General features: G+C 35.6%; 2 protein-coding genes across 2 annotated transcripts in view; one reads left to right on the top strand and one right to left on the bottom strand.

Moving 5' to 3' along the window:
• LOC140157609 (midasin-like) overlaps window positions 1-21,951 on the top strand; it is a 153,986-nt gene that overhangs the window by 48,158 nt on the left and 83,877 nt on the right. The window contains exons 23-35 of the mRNA XM_072180849.1: window positions 10,302-10,480; window positions 10,901-10,992; window positions 11,631-11,747; window positions 12,243-12,389; window positions 13,380-13,524; window positions 14,402-14,663; window positions 15,635-15,773; window positions 16,388-16,660; window positions 17,491-17,687; window positions 18,293-18,438; window positions 19,470-19,676; window positions 20,300-20,508; window positions 21,075-21,197. Of these exons, the coding sequence (XP_072036950.1) occupies window positions 10,302-10,480; window positions 10,901-10,992; window positions 11,631-11,747; window positions 12,243-12,389; window positions 13,380-13,524; window positions 14,402-14,663; window positions 15,635-15,773; window positions 16,388-16,660; window positions 17,491-17,687; window positions 18,293-18,438; window positions 19,470-19,676; window positions 20,300-20,508; window positions 21,075-21,197 (2,236 nt within the window). The remainder of the gene's footprint in view (window positions 1-10,301; window positions 10,481-10,900; window positions 10,993-11,630; window positions 11,748-12,242; window positions 12,390-13,379; window positions 13,525-14,401; window positions 14,664-15,634; window positions 15,774-16,387; window positions 16,661-17,490; window positions 17,688-18,292; window positions 18,439-19,469; window positions 19,677-20,299; window positions 20,509-21,074; window positions 21,198-21,951) is intronic.
• LOC140156243 (uncharacterized) lies at window positions 4,137-7,026 on the bottom strand. Its single transcript, XM_072179239.1, has 2 exons — window positions 6,730-7,026; window positions 4,137-5,824 (listed from the first exon to the last, which is right to left on the bottom strand). Exons 1-2 carry the CDS (start codon window positions 7,020-7,022, stop codon window positions 4,687-4,689), a joined length of 1,431 nt encoding a protein of 476 aa, XP_072035340.1. The 5' UTR covers window positions 7,023-7,026; the 3' UTR covers window positions 4,137-4,686.

Here is a 21,951-nt window from a genome sequence, read left to right as displayed (position 1 = left end):
TTTTTTTAGGTCAACCATGAATGATACTAGCATTTAGGTCTAGGTCCAGGGACACTACAAAACCGAAAAAATAAAAAACTTTAACATTTTTTTTTTTTTTTTTTTTGAAATTCTAGTATAGACCCACCCCCCCCAATTTTGAAAAATGTTCACCCAAAAACGGGGTGGGACTATACTCGCGTCAGTACGGTAATAACAATATTTTGCATTTATTCTTTGTTGAGTTGAAATCGCTGCTGTGTTATATACTGTAAGAATATTGTACATTTCTGACTGAAGTCTTGAATTAAAACTAAACCAGTTTTATTCTCTGTTCATCAGAATAAAACACTGCATGCATCAGCAATGCTATGGTTGGGCCTACTAAAATGCCCCGTCAAAAGCATGGTGGCTGTGACAGTCATGAACCTCGCACTGCATTGTGTCACGTAAACAGCTTGCTCAGGAATGTGTGGAATGCAGGCTAAATACACAAGTTGTGAACTTGACATTCACAGGGGTACTAGTAGAGGGCACATAAATTATGTCATGAAAAGAACAATTATATTTGTTAACATTAACTAAGATTATTTTCAAAAATCTACATGTAACCTTTTTTTGGGACACCCGGTATGTACAATGTATATACAAATATCACATTTTACTTATGGTATACATCTTTTAGTATGAAGAGTTCAGAAAGGCAATGAAGAGTTTGTTTCCAAAAGGCGCTAAATCCAATAGCTGCCTTGTGTCCTATTTTCATGGTATATTTAACATTTTTTAAGTTTAAATGAAATTTAACGATTGGAATGGATATGTTTGTAACTCTAGCTTATTTTCTAACTATTTTCAAAATCATTTTGTCCCCTAAAAATTCTCCAATGCAAAGTTTTAAAATGGCTGCCATTGGATTTAGCTCCTTTTGGAACAAAAAATATAATTTTCTTTTTTATTTATTATTTTCGTCTTCGCACGTGGGAGGCTAAAGAGATTTGCAATTATTTTTTTAAAGATATCCAAAGAATGGTTATAACTATTCTAGTGGTCCAATGTTATTACATTGGCAAGGTTACTGCTACTCTTATGAATAACTTCAGCCTTTGGATTTAGCGCCTTTTGGAAACAAACTTTATATACAACATTTTCAAATTTTTTGTGTTGAGACCACCAATTAACATCTACTCTATAATGCTAGCTTTTAATTGACACCCTGCTTAAAAAATCCAATGTACATTTTGAAACTATGATCGAAGAGAGCACATATTTTCTTATTATGTTCTTTTTATTTGACAAGTTATATTTGCCTATATCTGAAATCAAGAAAATGTGTATATTGCTTTCTGGACTCTTCATATCTTAGCAGCATCAAAAACCTTATTCCTTTGTTTCAATTTGGAAATGGTATTTAAACATGGCTACTTCTATATATATCAAAACTGATATTTCATTACCAAAGCATATATTGTTACATTTCATTTCCATAAAAAATAGATTTTTATATTTTTTCTACAAAATGGTGAGTTTTTACTACAGGTCAGATATGCCCCCTTTTGAGTCAAATAAATAGGATAAAACAAAGAAAATTGCTATTTAATTCCAGCACCTATGTCACCAATGTGTGTCACTCCATTGATCATGACTGATGTCTGTTGGTTTGATGTTTTATGAACAATCCTCTACACCATGCACATACAGTGTTATGAGCAGTGCGTATATGTTAGTCTAATATTTTAATCGTATTAATTAAGGGCTGGGGTATGAACGTTTGGACAGTATTTATTTTGGGACATCAGAACACATCAGACATATCGAATTGCATTCTGAATACGAAGAATGTCATTCTGATATCAAATAATTTTGATTTTTGAAATTAGCAATTTAATACACATTTTATGGCAAATCATTAAAATTGATATTTTGATATTTAACAGTACTCAAGTAAACTTTATAAATCTGATGATTTATACTTCAAGTGTATGTAGGTGGGATGAAAAGCCGACGATCAATTGAAAATATGGACCTTTCGTATTGAATATATGGATTTTTTTTCCAAAAACACCAAAAACAATTAGGTCTTTTTGGGGAAAAAATCCATATCTTCAATATGAAAGGTCAAAATTTTCAATTGACCGTCGGCTTTTCCTCCCAGCTACATACACTTTAAGAATATATCATTAGATTGATATAATTTACTTTGAGGACTGTTATATATCAAAAATTTTAAAAATATAAAATTTTTATAATTTGTCATAAAATTTGTATTATATCGTGATTTTCAAAAATGAAAATTATTTGATATCAGAAAGACATGCTTCGTATTCAGAATGCAATTCGATAGGTCTGAGGTGCTCTCATGTCCCACAAATAATACTGTCGAAACGCAATAAACGCTCATTCGAGATCCCTTAAATGACAGGACACTTCATTTTACCCATACAGCAGGAATGACCTTTTAATAAATAAGATCATTATCAATCATTAGCAAGTGTATTTGAAGTAAAAGAAGTTTATTTGAATCCAAGGGTAATCAGGATATCCAATCAATAAATATAAAATATTTGAAAGCCTGCTTTGGCTTCTTAAAAGGGTATCTTAAAGTATCAAAAAAGTAAAACTCAAACCACATAAAATATTAAAACTCACGTAATGTGATCTTATCATGTACTGTGTATTTCATAAATGCCAACAATGTGTAATTGGTTGCTAGCTAGGAAGTAAAGAATGGAAATTACTTTCAATGTAAACTACAAAGGTTCAAAGTATGTTCCTGCAACAATATTGTAACCATGGTAACATGGATGGATGTTCATATCCCAGGGATGCTCAATACTCAATCAATCAAGTACAATACTGGTAAGACCTGCACTACTTTCAACACGTAGCGATATATCAAATAGATATTATGTTATTAAAAAGAAATTACATGATACAGAAAGACGAATGCGGGAGGTATTGTTGAAATTATTATTTGACATATTATAGACATGTGCACTGGCAGGAATGTTTTCATTCCTAAGGTTCATACAATGTACATTTAGGGATTCAATCATGTTTCACCGTTGTTCATCACCGATTAACAACGATGCGTCCGCGTCGTCTGCGTGGTTTACTTCGCGAGGGCAGCTTTAGCTGCCCGATCGAAGTAAACCACGCAGACGCGCCGGACGCGAGTTGTTAATCGGTGATGAACAACGATGAACATGATTGAATCCCTTTCAACAACGAATAGAAGCTAAAGATCGTACCGGTGATCGTATAATTTACGATTATTTTACGAGGAATGTCAGTTAATCATTGCCACTCAGCCTTACAAAACTTCGATGATTTCTCTGTTGATATCAGCAATAAAACTACAGAATAAAACGGCAATGTTTAGCCGCTACCTGTAAAATACTGAATTCAAATTGTAAGCTTGCATACGCACAAAGGTTCCAGGCATGACGAATTTTACGCGCTCTCGCGTAACGCGTAGTCTTGCTCGCGTTCGTGTATACGCTACAGTAAAAGTGTGGGTTCATCACGGATTAACAACGGTTGGCTCCTGTACAAAGGTATAGGAAGAGTTGTTGAATGGATTTTAAATCATAGCAAGCTTTGAGACATGCCTTTTTTTGCCTCTTAAAGTCATAATGTACGATCTTTTTTCAGAATTTACCTTTATTTTTTTCAAAACCGATTTTTTGGCATATTTGTAATACTTACACATGTTATAACTTAAATCTATGAGCAAACTGTCAAATTCGTCCTATTTGTAGTAAAACGGGACGATTTTCTGTTGGTCCGACATAAAGTCATAATTTTTAAAGATTATGACTTTATGTCGGCCATGATCGCAAACCGTAGTCTCGTACAAAACTAGCTTGGCTACGCTTCCTCCACATGTGGAGGGAGCGTAACCAAACTGGCCGCGTAGGAGACTAACTCTGAGGCCGCACTCGCTGTTCTAATCCAAATAGTGCGAGATGTTTCGAGTGATAGAGGTGAAGATTATGATGTTGTTTCTTTGCAAATTCCAAATGTTTTTCGCGTCCAAATGTATTGGGAACTTTCATAATGATTGTATATTATCAGTTTAGAAGAAAAAAAGAAAAATCTAAAAATTTAAAAAGATCGTACATTAAGGCTTTAAAATATTAATTTTTTTATATGGAGGCTTAGCACATTTTTGTCAATTATCCCAAAGTGTAATCAATACTTTACTTATGCCCTTTTCTCATTAGAGGACAACATAGCTCTATACCATTTAACTATTTGTGACACGATCTGCTTCATAGAGGCCAAATTGAGTTACTATAATTATTACCTTATACAAATATTAGGCTTTCATACTGAAAACACCTAAGGTCTAGCATAGTTGGTTCTAAAGTTATGAAATTTTGTAATGTCTATTTTCTTATGTAAATTTGTATTGTTTTTTACACCATATTTTTGCCTTAAGGCAACAAATAAAAACCCTGTTCTACAGGCCTGCCCAACCCAGAATTTGCATTTTAGAGATTGGTTTTTTGTTGTTGCTAAAATCATGTAAAATCAGCTGTTTTTTAGTCCAAAACATTTTTAGAAAATTTGTTCGCAGTAAAAGATTTTTCAAATTTTGGTGAAATTTCAGGGTAATTTTAGCCTCCAGAAAAAAAAGCCTTATTTCAATTTAAAATTTGCTGCCTTTGGCTTCCATGGACCAGATTGTGTCAAATCATTTTATCTTCAACATTTCCCAGTGTTGTTCTTGTTCCTGATAGTGGGCATTTCATTGTCATCAGTTGGTCGAAATCTTGCGATTATTGCAAAGTACAACACTAGGATTATTAAGGCTACAACAAAAAGTATTGCAAAAACTAATCCCACAACATTCATAATTTCACTATTGTCTCCGTAATTTGTTCTTGTACAGTAGGAGGAAATTGATGATGGAACCAATTTTTGGTCTCCATCTCTTAATGTCAGCAGCTCTTTGTAAGAATTATAATTCTCAGATACCATTAGATTCGAAATACCAGACAATACATATTTGGTGTCCGATATATGTAATGCTATTTCAATACTGCATGCTAGTGTAGCTGTCATGATATCAATATGCGTTTGGTTGATTAGCACTCCATGAGAAAGACCAACTTCCACACCAAGATTAAGAATATCTGGTGAACATGTGGAAGAGATCTGCTCGTTGTCTCTTTGCTTCTGGAGACAAACTAGTGTGATCCATTCTTCACCCTGTGGTTTGATAAGGTGTACTTCATTTTTCACTGTCAGCATAATTTCTTGAAGCCCATGTGGAATATGCCAAAAGATTGGAATGATTACTAAAGAAAGTTCTTCTGAACTCAGTGTTGTTGTCAATTGTGGTGGTGGTGTTGTTAGCTGCGATGGTTGTGGAATAGTGCAGAGATTTTGTGGTTCCGTCATTTCCTCCTCCACTGGTTTAGACCAACAGTGTGCATTATAGTCAGGGAATTTGTCTCTACTGCACAAAATACATCTGATAGGATGTTTGTAGGAACTGCTCACTTTTGCAACTTTACAGTAGTAGTCATTTCTTACTGGATCCAAATAATCATTTTCACTTCCATCATATTCCCATTCCACAAATGGAAATGGTTGAGCCCACTCAAAGCAACATCTGAGCTCAGTCCAATCACCATCAGTCTTATTAAAACATTCGGGATAGCGTGGTCCAGGGTGGAAGTTTACTATGAGACTTGCTGTGCCAGACTCAAGTCTAGGAAGTCCTGTCATATTGCAGTACTGGTTTCCATACAGCTCACACCAGTACAGACCCTTATGTAGTTCGAAAAACAGCTTCGAAATGGTCAGGCTTGATTGTACTTCCCCACTGGAAGTGTACCTGCAGTAAATAATAAGAATTGAAAAAATATAAGATAATAACAGAATTATGTTGATGATGATAACAACAATCATGTTTTTTTATTTTACTATGTACTAACTATTATACAACAACGACCTGCACATGTTAAAACAAACAAAAAATCTATGACCTTTTTTTTAGTTATGAAGAGTTTAAGCAGTAATCTGATATTTTTTGACATGTAGTCAGTATTTTTAGGGCACGTCTGAAGGAGAAGCCTAGATCATGAGTTGTGTGTGGGTGTCTGTTTGTCTGTGTGTGTATGTCAACCATATGTAAGACTTTTGGTTAAAACTTTGTCTCATATGAACAGTTCAAATTCTATTGCCATCAAACTTGTGCCATAGCTGTACTATGATAATTTTCATATAATAGTGGTGTTCAAGGTCACAGACTGATGTAATTTGAGGTCAGCAGGTATGTAGAATGATAAAATCACACTTAGTCATGCTTAAAATGCCACAAGTTGATATGCTCACTTTGTACTATTCATTTGATGAAAATGGTCAAAAATGGGCAATGTACAAAGAAGGCCTAAAAAGCTTAAATATTAGGTTGGCCAGCATCCCACAACAGGGGCAAGAGGCTGGCAGGGGGTAAGACTTCTCACAGGGGAAAGCTGCCCCATTGCCCCTGGCTACGCCACTGCATTCATGAACTTTTCAAGCTAAAAATAAAATGTGACATTTTTGACTTAATTTTTATTCCACACAATTTTTTCTGTCTAGAAATAATATTGTAATTAAATTGCTCAAACTTTTGAATGAACCTATTTTAGCCACCAAATCGTGGTAAAATCTTGAACCTTATATCTCTAATATTAAAATTTATATTACACATGATCAAAGTTCACAAGTGGGAAATAAAGAGAACGCAAACTTTACCTTGTTTCAACTGCAAGATTAAGACTGGAATCGAAAACACTTGCACCATACGCCACTGGAAATCCAAATTGTTTTTCTAGAGTTGTCGTATGTTTCCAAGCGATTACTTGCTCTGTATTGTCTGTTGTTCTAAATTGACAAACCATAGTTATATGATCATGTTGCTTGACTTCAAAGTCACTCAGTTGATTCGGATCACTGGGTAATAACTGACAACACATTATGAGGGAAGAAAAACTTAGTATTGTGTGAAATTGTAAAAGAAATCGGCACAGCATTTTGTGCGATGTCATTTTGTTAAGTACGCTGGCCATGTTGTACAATGTTTCCGGTTTATTATTCAGGTTGTGCAGTGTTGCCGGTCTATTATTCATGTAATATATAGCAACCAATATTAGGCGCATTTTCATTCTGTTACAGATTGTGTGATGCACAATTTGGTAAGATAAGAGCTAATATGGCAACCTGATAATATCGGTGTACCGGAAATATGCGGTTGCTAGTACATTTCCAGGATGACTCGGCAAAAAAGAATGGTGTCTGAGAACTTTCCGGAAATATAAAAAGGACAAGTGCGTAGCAGCATGAGTAAAACATGTTTTCACTTGAAAACTGCATAGATAGGCTGAAATACAAATGATGACATTTCTACAAAGTAAATTGTTTTCCTAAGCCCTTGTTGTTGTTTTGTTTTTGTTTGTTTGTTTGTTTGTTTGTTTTTTATGGGGGAGGGCCAAGGCGGGTGAATGAGGTGGTTACAGCTGTGCGGTTGAGTCACATGTCATACAATGCAATGTTTTATTAAACTTTTTTTAAATATTCAGAGGGCATTTGTTACCTTAAGTGTATTATTATTACACTCTCCACATGACTATGGTACACAGGCATTGTACCTTAGCTATACATGCTATGAATAGTGTTATTCATATTCACTCAATGTGGACTTCATGTGGTGTACCAAGGGTTCATAGCACTATTTGCTTGGGTTAAGGGGGTACTACACCCCTGGCCAATTTTGTGCCTATTTTTGCATTTTTCTCAACAATTATAGCGCATTGGTGACAAGTAAGATACGTATATAATAGGGGCAAGGACTACAACTACTGCACTGAAAATTCAGCAACTCAAGGCAAATAGTTATTGATTTATTGATCAAATATTGGTTTTCCCTCATTTTTGACTGTAACTCCACAACTGTTGTCTGTGTTGAAATAAAATTTCCAGTGCAGTAGTTGTAGTTCTTGCCCTATAATATACATATCTTACTTGTCACCAATGCGCTATAATTTTTGAGAAAATGCAAAAATATGCACAAAATTGGGCAGGGGTGTAGTACCCCCTTAAAGTGTAGAGAATGCCAGAATGGCACCCCATGTTTTGTGTAAGTACTAGGCCCAGTTTTAGTTCCAAATGTTTACCCAGCAAACACAAAATGTTTTACAGAAAACTTTTAAATGTCTGGTTATATAAAGGGTATGAAACGTTTCAGTAACTTTTTAGAAAACATTTTTGAAAACTTCATGGAAAAGTTTCTAATTATGGCTTTATTTAGCTTGTCTAAATAGAACCAATTTACCTCAGCACAGAATGGTCCAGGAAAAAGTTCATCAAAAATATTTAAAAAATTGATTTAAATAAAAAATAATCTGATTTAAGTCAAATAAATCGATTTTTTTAATCAAAAAAAATTGCCAAACCTGATCCCCATGTTCAAAAAGGATAAATTAAAACTACCGCCAAATGACCATATCAAATCATTGCAGATACACAGCAGATTGTGTTATTGCTGCTATCTACTGAAGATAGCTCACATCAGATCTATCTAGAAGCTCTATCTGTTGTTCCCTGAAAGGATTTCAAATTTGGTAAAGAAAGTTATGAACATTTTTAAAACAGATTTTAAGGGATCTAAAATGAGCGTTTATTGCGTTTCGACAGTATTTTTTATGGGACATGAGAGCACCTCAGACCTATCGAATTGCATTCTGAATACGAAGCATGTCTTTCTGATATCAAATAATTTTCATTTTTGAAAATCACAATATAATACAAATTTTATGACAAATTATAAAAATTTGATATTTTTCAAATTTTTGATATATAACAGTCCTCAAGTAAATTATATAAATCTAATGATATATTCTTAAAGTGTATGTAGCAGGGAGGAAAAAGCCGACGGTCAATTGAAAATTTTGACCTTTCATATTGAAGATATGGATTTTTTCCGAAAAAGACCTAATTTTTTGGTGTTTTGGAAAAAAATCCATATCTTCAATACAAAAGGTCAAAATTTTCAATTGATCGTCGGCTTTTCATCCCACCTACATACACTTTAAGTATAAATCATCAGATGTATAAAGTTTACTTCAAGTACAGTTAAATATCAAAAATATCAATTTTTAATGATTTGCCATAAAATGTGTATTAAATTGCGAATTTCAAAAAATCAAAATTATTTGATATCAGAATGACATTCTTCGTATTCAGAATGCAATTCGATATGTCTGATGTGCTCTAATGTCCCAAAATAAATACTGTCCAAACGCTCATACCCCAGCCCTTAAGATGAATGACAGAAAACCATACAAACAGTAGCACAAAGATGCACATCTTTTGGCAATCACACTAGTTTGCAGCAAAAGTAACAATCGTAATTAGAAATAAAATGTTTTTAATGTCAAGCATATCTGGGCATTAAGGTTAGCAACTATTTTAAACTGTTGCGATTTGGTAGTTCACAGCATCTTGCGAATGGTAGTGAGCTTTGGCAAAACTGCATTGATCATTTCATAGCGAGTGTGTAGAAGAATTTAATTATCACAGAATATTCTTTTGTAGGTCCTGTGGCTCTTGAGTTATATTGTACAGAGGGCTGAAACAACAACACTTTTGTAAAATGTACATAACTTGATAAATTTGTGACTGTTTTTGCATTTTTCTCAAAAACTAATAAAACACTGGTAACAAAAGTTATGTATATTATAGGGGCAAGGAATGCAGTTACTACACTGGAATTTCAATTTCAGTGACACAAGACAAGTAGTTTTTGATTTATTGATCAAAAATTGGTTTTCCCTCATTTTTGACTGTTACTCCACAACTGTTGTCTGTGCTGAAATACAATTTTCAGTGCAGTAGTTGTAGTCCTTGCCCCTATAATATACATATCTTACTTGTCACCAATGCGCTATAATTTTTGAGAAAAATGCAAAAATAGGCACAAAATTGGCCAGGGGTGTAGTACCACCTTAACAACAATAAATCAAGAAGTATATGATTTGTTGAATGAACTTTTGCAAAACATCAAAGTGTTATTTTTCAATAATATATTGATTTAGATAATAAAAATCAATATTTTGGCTGCTCCGACCAACAATACAGCGTCTACCCTGAACAGCTAAAATCTGGGAGATATGAAACTCTGGCCAGGCACCAGTGACCTAGTGAAGGGGTCACAGTAGATAGCTGGTAGGGACATTTTTACAGGACATTTGGTAGATAACAAAAGGATTCAGAATAGATAATTGCACCTGTCTACTAAATCAATTTTGTATCACTCATGTTTCTTTCAGTCGGTTCCCAGTATTGATCCAAGGGGAGACATCAGTAGGCAAAACTAGCCTGATCCAGTACCTAGCCCAGGCTACAGGGAACCAGTGTGTGAGAGTTAACAACCATGAACACACAGATCTACAAGAATATGTGGGATTCTATGCTGCTGATGAGACCGGCAAACTTGTCTTCAAGGAAGGTAGGAAGCACTATTGTTTGTTTGTTTATTGATTTATTCATTCATTCATTCGTTTGTTTGTTCGTTCGTTCATTCATTCATATTTCTGTTCCTTCCTTTCCTTTCTCTTTCTTTCTTTCTTTCTTTCTTTTTCTTTCTTTCTTTCTTTCTTTCTTTCTTTCTTTCTTTCTTTCTTTCTTCTGTCTTTCTTTTCTTTCTTCCTTCCTTCCTTCCTTCCTTCCTTCTTCCTTCCTTCCTTCCTTCCTTCCTTCCTTCCTTCCTTCCTTCCTTCCTTCCTTCCTTCCTGCCTTCCTTCCTTCCTTCCTTCCTTCCTTCCTTCCTGCCTTCCTGCCTGCTTGCTTGCTTTCTTTTGTTATTTCATTTATTATATTAATCTTAAATTTTTGGTTAAAATTAAAAATCCCCAATTGTTGTTTGCAGGTGTTCTTGTGGATGCTATGAGGAAAGGACATTGGATCATACTAGATGAGTTGAACCTGGCACCTACTGATGTACTAGAAGCACTTAACAGGGTAGGTATACAAGTAGCTAGTAGTCTATGGGAAGATTTGTTTAAACCATTGAGCATCACAGTATCAGGGGGGTAATAAATCATGATGAAAAAGTGCATATTGTAGGTTGATTTTGAGGTAAAGAAATACAAAGCTTGGTTGGGTGGTGTTTGTGGGTGCTTGTGCTTAACATTTGTTTAAGAAAAAAATACTTTTGTGATATGATCAAGGCATGATTAAGACCAGTGCTCTTTAGTGGCAGACATTTTGAAAAGCTTAAGGGGGTACTACACCCCCTGTCCAATTTTGTGCCTATTTTTGCATTTTTCTCAAAAATTATAGTGCATTGATGAGAAGTAAGATATGTATATTATAGGGGCAAGGACTACAACTACTGCAATGGAAATTTTATTTCAGCACAGACAACAGTTGTGGAGTTACAGTCAAAAATGAGGGAAAACCAGTTTTTGATCAATAAATCAATATCTACTTGCTTTGAGTTGCTGAATTTTCAGTGCAGTGGTTGTAGTCCTTGCCCCTATAATATACATATCTTACTTCTCATCAATGCGCTATAATTTTTGAGAAAAATGCAAAAATAGGCAACAAAATTGGCCAGGGGTGTAGTACCCCTTAAATATTTTCTGTTTTCATTCCAGTTACTAGATGACAACAGGGAGCTGTTCATCCCAGAGACACAAGAGACAGTCGGTGCACATCCAAGATTTATGCTCTTTGCTACCCAGAATCCTCCAGGCCAATATGGAGGTAGAAAGGTAAATTGATTGATAAAAAGTAGGGAATTCAGGAAGTTTATTCCTGGGAAATGTAGACATTTGGAGTGAAACTTTGTTTTGAAAATAAAGAATTGCATAAGAAATTGGAAAGGGTACTATATGCGTTGGAATTTTTGCATATATATTTGAAGAATGAGCAACCACGCCTGATGATGTTTACTGTATCGGAATGATTCATGTAGCATGTTTTGTTTCATCAGGAGAAGCTTTCTCTATCCAAATGAGGGTTGTTCAACATGCTTCTTATCATGGACGTCAAGTGCTACAATGGGTCAAAATATGAAGGCAAAACACAGTTTTTGTACATGTAGGCATTCAATATCAAACTTCCAGATCTTTATTTTATACAAATACTTAATTGATTAAAAATTAGTATACCAAACAATAACACTCTGATGAGTATCCTGTCTTCATGCATTGCATTCCACACAAGATGATCATTGGTCTATATTCTTGCATCCATCCTCATTCCAGGTTCTATCCAGAGCATTCAGAAATCGATTTGTGGAGCTTCATTTTGATGAGATACCAAGCCGTGAATTGGAGACCATCTTACATCAGAGATGTGCTGTACCTATGTCATACTGTCAGAAAATGGTAGCAGTCATGCTGGACTTACAGGTAAACATTGAAATGATAATCAAAAATGTCAGATTACTGGCATAGTGTTATTATTGTGCTCCACAGGGAGGGAGGAGAGTTTCTTCCAAAATTGTTTTCATTACTAACTAGTAACTACTGTCTCTCACCCACATACCCCCTATTGACAGTTGGTCTATTTGGCAGCATTCACATGGTTATATTCTTGCATGAAGGCAGATGTAGACCCTGTCATCCTCAGATGAAAATATTGGGTATTTCTATATCAACCCATGAAATATTATAACATGTAAGTTTTGAAGAATTTTTATGCATTGGAATTTGTACTTTGGATTTGAAGCAGTACACATAAAGCGTTAACGCCTAAATACTGTTTGTTTGTCTGTTTCTTGTTTGTTTGTTTAACCGGTCCATCCGGGCGGACACACACTTGGATCCTGATGGGACCAGGCTCAAGTCATATGCTAAAGCCAAGCCTTAAAAGCTTGTGTAAGCATGCTGGCCTATATGGAGAGAAAAGAAAGAAACATGATTGATTATAAAGAGCAAGAAAAAGAAAGGCCACTCACAACAAATCAATTGTTCAATTTTACTCTTAGCCCTTGGGTAGAAAAAATAACATTTTGGAATTCTTATTCCATGCACCGATACAAAAGCTGTTATGTAAGGTCTATATGGAGTTTCGATAGAGTTTAATCAAGCCTAAAATCCTGAGTGGATTTTGGCAAATGGAAAAGAAAGAAAGTATTAAAGACTGAAGATGAACAATGAAGTTGTTTGTTTTTGTCGGAATTCAAACCTGAGACCCCTCAAGTGCAAAGCAAGTAAGTTGGCGACTGATAGCCAAGGGTGTTTCACTGGCCTGGCCACAGAAACCATGAGTATACTATATATCACTCAGGGTGATCGCATCATGTATGATGCATGCATATCTAATGAATATATCAAGTAGTATTTTGTACCTGGTAGTGTTAGGGTTAATGTTATGGTTTTTTTGGTATACATTTGCAGACTAGGAGAAAAGGTTCCGGTGTGTTTGCTGGCAAACAAGGTTTTATGACACTGAGAGATCTGTTCAGATGGGCTGAGAGATATAGGCAATCAAGCCATGGACAAGAAGGCTTCTATGACTGGGACCAGCATATTGCTGATGATGGTGAGTAATAGTAATAAACATAATATTTCACCAGGTTCGCATCGCAAATAATAAAGGAGACAAATAGAAAAAGTGATCCCGTGGAGAATCAAACCCAGAACCTCGGGTTCGTGCTAATAATGTTGGTAGGTGTGATGGATTTCAGCAGACAGGATGAATGATTAATTTGTAGAAACTAGCTTGATAGTTTATCAAAGAGATTAGAAAACATTAAGAAATGTTTGTTGTTATTTTTTATGTTTTATATTGAGTAGTTATCGGATGAAAATAGTACACCTAAGTCAAACTGTTGCTTCTTATCTCATAGTCTTGTAGCTCTAAAGCTGAATTTAAGCTCCATCCCTTTTGCCGAAAAGCAACTTTTACACATGCTCCGTGTTTTCTTCCATTTTCGGAGCGTCGAGTTGATCAATCAATGCAAATCGCCTAAGCAAATACAAAGCAATAATTATTGACGGCAACATGGATGTTCTAAATATATAGTTTGTGTCCTTTTTAATATTTTAATTGTTGTCTGCAAACACGATCGCCATGCATGATCAATATAAATGCAAAATCAATGAGCGGTGCATCACAAAATTGGGTGATTGCCCATCTCTTTCCAAAATTTGCTCAGCGATCGAGTATAAAACGATCGAGTATATAACGATCGAGTATAAAACGATCGAGTAAAAACCTGTTAGATACAACATTTTACATTGTTTTGAAGCACCTGAAAAAGAAATATTAATCCAATCCTGTCAAATTGATAAACATAAACATTTTGTGGTCAAACAAAAGCTTAGACTTGTAATATGTCTTTGTTGAGAACTAGCTTGATGAGTGCATTTACCAGATTTGAATTTTGACTAGTCCCAATTCCATTTGTACCCATCAGGCTATATACTCATAGCAGGTCGTGTGAGGAGACCAGATGAAGGTGTCGTCATACAGGAAGTCTTAGAGAAGCATATCAAGAGAAAAGTTGACCCCACACACCTATTTGCACCCTCTCAGGCCATCTTGCAACGACTCGTACACAACGACCCACCACAAGGCTTTGGGCACGTGGTATGGACTTACAGCATGAGGAGGCTTGCGGTTCTTGTAGGTCAAGCGATGAGATTTAAAGAACCTATACTATTGGTTGGAGAAACAGGGTAAGTTTAATTTGTAAGGCAAAGTATTCAAAAGTAACAGGAAGGAGCACTTGTGTATCTTATTTGTTAACTTGTTTGTTTGTTAACTTTCTTTTGTGCCTACCTCTGGCCTTGTTAGCCTTTTGGCCATCTCCTCTATGACTTGTTTGTTTAACCGTATTTTGGTATTTTTAACATGTGAATTATGGAAATAAATTTACCTTGTACCTTGAGAACACTCTGGGCTTAGTTCTGAATAAGCATGTGGTGGCACATGGACACAAGCTATGTGATTTCATATCAAAGATATTCTACCCAAAGATTACTAACTTAATACTGCACCATACATAATGCTGTGTTAAATCCGTCATCTTTGTTTGTCGCTTATGGAGGGAAGATAATGTACCTCCAACATTTGATGTTGAACTTTGCTGATATGAAAAGAACGGATGTGCAGTCATTAACCTCTAATCAAATGTCACTAGCGATTGTACAATGCTACCAGTGTTTCAGTCATGGCTGTCATCAAAATGTTGCCTTGAAGTCACCTGTTAGCAATTTGATGCTATGCCATGGTAGTGAGGTCTGACTGATATATCGGCAATAAATGTAGCATTTCTGATCAAGCAATGGGCTATTCCATTTAAAATCCACACTACCCCTGTGGAAGATTTAAAGTCTTATAAGTATAAGTTTGGAATAGAATAGATAATTGGGTAGCTTCCATTTGAAATACTCTCTCCAGTTGTGATAGATATCTAAAGCCATAATACAGGGGGAGTATGGGTTTCAAATGATTAACCCTGACCAATTACAATTGAAAAACATACTCCCCCTGTAGAAGATATTTCCAAAATCTTCCACAGGGGTAGTGTGGATGTCAACTGGAATAGCCCAATGGTCATGCTAAACCAAGTTTGGAAATCCAAAAGTTACATGATGTAAGTTGCTCATTGTATTCTTACATGATTAAGTATTTCATTGTATTTCAGATGTGGTAAGACAACCATTTGTCAGTTATTTGCAGCCTCATCCAACCAAGCTCTTCACGCTGTTAACTGTCATCTGCACACTGAGACATCAGATTTCCTGGGTGGTCTCAGACCAGTAAGACACCATGAGAATGAAGATGTAAGTGTGACACCACTAGTTGTTAATATATTGTTTCCATTATAGAATATCTTGTGAACTTCTAATTAATGTCCCTATTTGTATCTTATTGTAACTTGAATGTAATCCAAAATTATACCTTTTTATTATGAAATAAAATCATAGAAGTGTTTTCTATTCTTTGCTATTTACAAGTTTTTTTGGAACTAGATGTAGAGAGAAATGGATACAAAGAAAGAGGTCATTTATAGCAGACAAAATAAAAAGCGAACCAAAACAGCAAATTAATAGTCTAAAAGACATACATACCCTCAGTTGAAGAATTCACTGTCTAATATTAAACCTTCTGGCCATCATAGTTGGTTTTAAATGCTAAATACTTGATTTAACAAAAAAACAGAAAAAACTCTTGATGTGCTATTGCTTGCAATTGACCGTTTCATTGCGTTAGACCCGAGATGTCATCAGCTGATGTCACGCCAATGCGCACATCGTTTAGCGAACATCATTACTGTGCATTGCAAGTTGGTGTGACATCAAATGACGACGTCTGGGGTCTAGCCGCAAGGAATTATGGGATTTACAGAAAAGGTTAATTATATCATTTTGTCATTCCATTCTTTGTTGCCTTACAGGAAGAAGAAAGACAAAAGTTATTTGAGTGGTGTGATGGTCCTCTAGTCCTAGCGATGAAAGAAGGGGCTGCATTCCTAATTGATGAGATTTCCCTTGCTGATGACTCTGTACTAGAGAGACTCAACAGTGTATTGGAACCAGAGAGGGCACTGTTGCTTGCAGAACGAGGAAGTGGTGAGAAGGTTGGAGAAGACATACCACAAATTGTTGCTAAGGAACCATTTTGTGTGTTTGCTACTATGAACCCTGGAGGAGATTTTGGCAAAAAAGAGGTAATAAATCTGTAACATTGGTTTATTAAAAATTTGAATGTATAAGCAATTTGCATACAGTCTAAAATGAATTCATTGAACCATGGGTGAAGAAAGACATATATTTACAGCTTTCTGTTTCTAGGTTCTATCATAAGATAAGCATAGCAACAACAAAGCACTTATGCCCTTATTGCACTCAACTGACACAATTTCCCCACTCATATATTGGGGAGCAGGGGCATATAGATTCCTGAGAGTCAAAGTATGCCAGCAATTGTTTTGAATTTTAGTTTGGCAGAGAGAAAATGTACACTTTGGGATAAAAAAATGTTTCATAATTTCGGACTATCATTGTGGACTATGTCTTTAAATTTCGCTTCAAGAACTTGTGTGTGGGTTTGCATTATTGTGGCAAATTTTTAATAATTTAGGCAAACAGAGGCCATGGTAAGCCTTTCATTCATTTTAATACATGTCATAATCTTTTGCAAGGTTCCTTTTAAGCTTTAACCATCACATGCACATGGCATCAATCATGTGCATATGACCTTGTGCAAAATAATATTCGCTGGAAGGTTAGCAGTATGCTTAATTTGTAAAAGAAAATATGTAAAACATTTTAATCACTCAGTGGTGTGAGAGTTCAGCTTTTAAGCTGATTTCAGCTTTTTTTATTGCCAAAATGTATGTGTTTTCTTTTATTTTCAGCCTATATTTGGGCTTTTACCCTGGTTTTACGCTGTTTTTCGGCTTTTTAAATAATTTTCCTCTGTTTTTGTCTGAGGCCTCTCACACCCCTGATCACTACACCTATATTTTGATAATCACCTATTTTCATTTATGATCAGCTGTCACCAGCATTGCGCAATCGCTTCACTGAAATCTGGTGTCCCCCATCCAATGAAAGACAGGATCTGATCAGCATCATAGAACACAATCTAGTAGATGGCATTCAACTTGGCAACCAGGAGGATGGCTCTAGTGGAGTTGGCAATGCCATTATGGACTTTGTAGAGTGGTTTGCAAATAATGAAGCAGGCAAGAGGTAATATCAATGCATATTTCTTACAAAATTGTATTGTAAAAAATGGGCTATTCCAGTTGAAATCCATACAGCCCCTGCGGAAGACATGACATTGATGTTCCACACAGGGAGTATGAATATCAAATGGGGTTATCTGAAAGGGTGACTCCATGAAATCTATACCCCCTGTATGAGAGATTAAGGTTCCATAGAGGGTGTATGGTTTGAACTGGAATAGCCCATTGCTATCTCATAATCCTGATCCTAATCCTTCTGCTTATTGTAACCATGGTAACCCTGACACCAAACTTTAATCTTAGATATTGAGACAGACATCCTTTACTCTAAAGTCTTGCCATTTATGCTATTCTTTGGTTCACTTCAAGTTCAGTAGTGACATCATTGCTTTTTCAGTGGTTGCACAACCACCGATATGGTCACCTACATGTACGTCATTACTGAACTTGATGTATAAATGATTACTCATTCTCTCTAAAGCTTTTGCCATGGTTTGCCATATAACCCAATTAAAATCTTAAGCATAGACCATATTCATGCTCTTGATACCATGATAGTGACTATTTGATCAATAATGTTGGGTTTATTTTAACACAATTTGCATACAGATGTACAGTGAGTATAAGGGACATCTTATCCTGGGTTAATTTTATCAACACTTGTTGTAGTACGTCATCAGAGAGGTCATCACTAGATCCAGCTGTAGCATACATCCATGGAGCTTGCTTGGTGTTTCTAGATGGACTCGGATCAGGTAAAAAAATGGATTTCAATGTGTGTGTACTTGTATTTGTGTACTCTTTGTGTTCTTATTCGCCCATTGCATGGTTCCACCATATGCAAGGAGAGCCTTGAAATGGCAATAGATGTGAAAGGAAGAATTACTTAACTTTGCTTTATATAAGGTAATATGACTGGTTCAATTCACATATGCTGCAAGATCAAGGTTCTCCTCGCATATGATGGAACTGTGCAATGGGCAAATATGAATTGTTATATTTTATGAAGCAAAAAGCAAATGGGTATGTTGTTGGATTGAAAAGAGTTTTTTGTCAGGTGTAGCCCTGACTTCTTTATGATTGAACAAGGTAAGTCCCATTCCTACTGTTGTCCTGATGAAAGCTTTTCAATCGGAGCACATACCCATTGAAACTTTGTTGCTGCATATGGAATCCTGTCATGTAAGCCTCTACTCATTTGTTATGTCTTGAATTTTTTTGAATAAAGGCAAGTATGAAAAGATGGGACTTAACAATAAAAATAAAATAAAATATTTCATCTTGACAAAACCAATTTGTTAAGGGACTTAACAATTTGAACTTAATAAATATGAAAATTTCTTGTCAGGATTCTGTCATGACATAATGTAAGATTTTAGAAGCTATGATGTTTGCAAATCATTTTACATTATGTTGTGGCCAAGGGAATTGGGCTATAGTTGGTTCCCTATTTCTTGGACCCATACTAGGAAATGATTTGTCAATGCTGTGACAGATGGGTAAGGCCTGACAAGGAATTGTTGAAATATGTTTCAGAATTTCCACATTTTGTGGTTATATTCCAGTCCAGAAAAGGATGAGCTTATGCTTAACATAGCATGCTATGACAGACGGAGTGCAAAGATATAAAGAGAACCAAGACCCTGGCTGAAAATAAAATGTTTTCTTGCTAGACGATGACCCCATTGCTAGAAATAGATTACATGATAATTGTATTTACACCACATGAATCAGAATGAAAGCGCTCATTTTCAATGATCTACTTGTTATTTATACAATCATACAGGAACTACCAGTAGCAGCTCTGTCACGCCAACACAAGCCAGAAAACAATGCCTCAAATATCTACATGACCAAATATGGCAACTCACTGATCAAGATATTGACCTGACCTCATTGACAGTGACCTCTGACCTTGATGGATCAAAGAAGAGTAACCCTATCATCACATCAGATGGGTTGTTTGGTTTACACCCATTTTTCATTCCCTCAGGTAAGTACAATGGGCTAAGTCCATATACTCATATAGAAGACCTGACCTTATCTCCCACACAGGGGTGTAGAATTTGAATAGAGTCACCAATTTGGGTAGTCCTGTTTGAATTTCACACTCCCTGTGTGTAAGATTAATGTCATGTCTTCCATTGGGGGTGTATAGATTTCAACTGGAATAGCACAATTAATATACATTCATACTACATCAAACCATATTTGACATTCTTGTGATAAGTAGTTATACTGTTAATAAATTCTTTGAGTGTATTTCAATTAATCTGTTTTTCCATTAAATGTGGGGATCAATAGACAAAAGAGTATAACAAAACAAATACAACGGAGAAGGCACAATGTTACAAACATGTTAAATAATGAGAACAAAACCAACCAAAGTAACAATTTTTTTGAAATATTCACTGTGCATGTAATAACATAAAATGATAAAATAAAATTGTGAGACAACCATGAAACTTGATGGTTCAACTGATAGCATTAAGAGCAAGAGTTTATATTCATTGGAAATGAAAATTTGCAAATTTCAATCAATTATACATTTCAATCATATGTGATACCACTGTAGTGAATGCTAATTATCATTTCATCCAATTGTTATTCTTTTAGGTCCACTTAAGCTAGACTCCACCACAGACCAATATGCCTTGGATGCACCTACTACAGCTATGAATGCACAGAGAGTATTGCGAGGTCTACAGCTTCCCAGAGCCATACTATTGGAAGGATCACCGGGTGTGGGGAAGACTAGTCTTGTATCTGCTATTGCCAAGGCATCAGGTCATGAGCTGGTCAGGATTAATCTGTCTGAACAAACTGTAAGTTGTATGTCATTATGGAGTGAATATAATATTGTCAAGCTTTTGCAGGGAATAAGTCTCTTTATGAATAATAATTATTATGTAATATATTCTGATCTTACATGTAGATGCCCAAAGCTGCAAATTTGAAATTTAAGTACAGAAATGGAGCAAAAGCAATAACACACAAAAATCGCAGAGATGTAAGTTTTTAGGCATTTGCCTGATTTCAGGCATTTTGCTTGGCTCTTCTAGGTCCCAGAGAAAACCTGCGAGAGCAAGCATTGATAAACCAAGCAGTGATAAATCAAGATAAACCAAGTGCACATACCTTGGGTATGGCTGGGGCTTGAACCTGAAACTCAGTGATGCAGAGCAAGGGAACAAGCGCTATACCAACTTGCTCTCCCACAAAAGTTTGTCAAGTAATTTGTATTGTATATTTAGTAGAGGTACCTTTTCTTGTTTTAAAGATGCTGCACTGATTTGTTTGTACTGATCTAAGAAGGCCAGTTTGCCTGGAGAGACAGAACATTAAATTGAACTGAAAACTAAATACTATGTTTTGTTTGGCTTGGTTTTAGGATGTGACTGATTTATTTGGTGCTGACCTTCCAGTAGAAGGCGGAGAAGGAGGTCAATTTGCCTGGAGAGATGGACCATTGCTGAGAGCACTGAGATCTGGACACTGGGTGGTATTGGATGAGGTACGTAATATATTTAGTTTTGAACACTGTTTATATTCATGAAAATTGCTTCACTTTACATGAGTAAGCTTTAAACTAGATAAATGGAAACCACTTGAAATATCTCATTGACATTCAGGAATTGAAACTGGGAAGGCCCTTGGTTTATTATATTAGACTGTTACTCTACCAAATGAGCTCATGAGCAGAATAAGGATAAGTAGATATGTTATTTTATTATGAAATACAGATCATATGGTCATTTCCATTCTTCTGAACAGGACTTAGGCACCAGAACCAAATTTGTTTGATCTTTGGATCGACTTTTGATACTGCTTTGATGTTTGTTATAAATGAACTAACAACTAATTAATCAGAATTAATGCTAAATGTATATAGGTCAATATCAATTCGCTGTCGTAGTGCACGTTAGTAACCATTGGTTACTGGTTCAAGCCTGGGCTCATACACCTGTTCCGAATTTTGATATGCCATAGGCTTAGTGTTGTGATCATTTCGATCAGTGGTTCGTAACAAAGAAAGCGTGAGCCAGTTGACCTAGCAACGGTCAAATTCTAACATGCACTACGACAGCGAATACAGGCCAAGATTCATATGTTATCAAAAGCACATGTTCCGTAGATTAACCGAGTAGTTAGGTGTACTTTGAGAGAGTAGTGTGTAACCATCACATATTTAGAGAAAAACAATAGATTTTTTTCTGTCTCTACCATATGATAGAAGATGATAGGCAGGTCCAATATTTTAAGTAGTG

The sequence above is a fragment of the Amphiura filiformis genome, chromosome 7 (assembly GCF_039555335.1).
Source record: "Amphiura filiformis chromosome 7, Afil_fr2py, whole genome shotgun sequence".
Classification (NCBI taxonomy): domain Eukaryota; kingdom Metazoa; phylum Echinodermata; class Ophiuroidea; order Amphilepidida; family Amphiuridae; genus Amphiura; species Amphiura filiformis.
Note: the sequence above shows the minus strand (reverse complement) of the source record. Positions and strands in the feature narration are given on the sequence as shown.

What these genes read in the sequence shown, in the direction of transcription:
- LOC140156243 (XM_072179239.1), bottom strand. Translation starts at nt 7,022, where the DNA reads ATGACATCGCACAAAATGCTGTGCCGATTTCTTTTACAATTTCACACA. An exon ending in AATCTTGCAGTTGAAACAAG is followed by an intron (nt 5,825 to 6,729) that starts GTAAAGTTTGCG and finishes TATTTACTGCAG; the next exon opens with GTACACTTCCAGTGGGGAAG.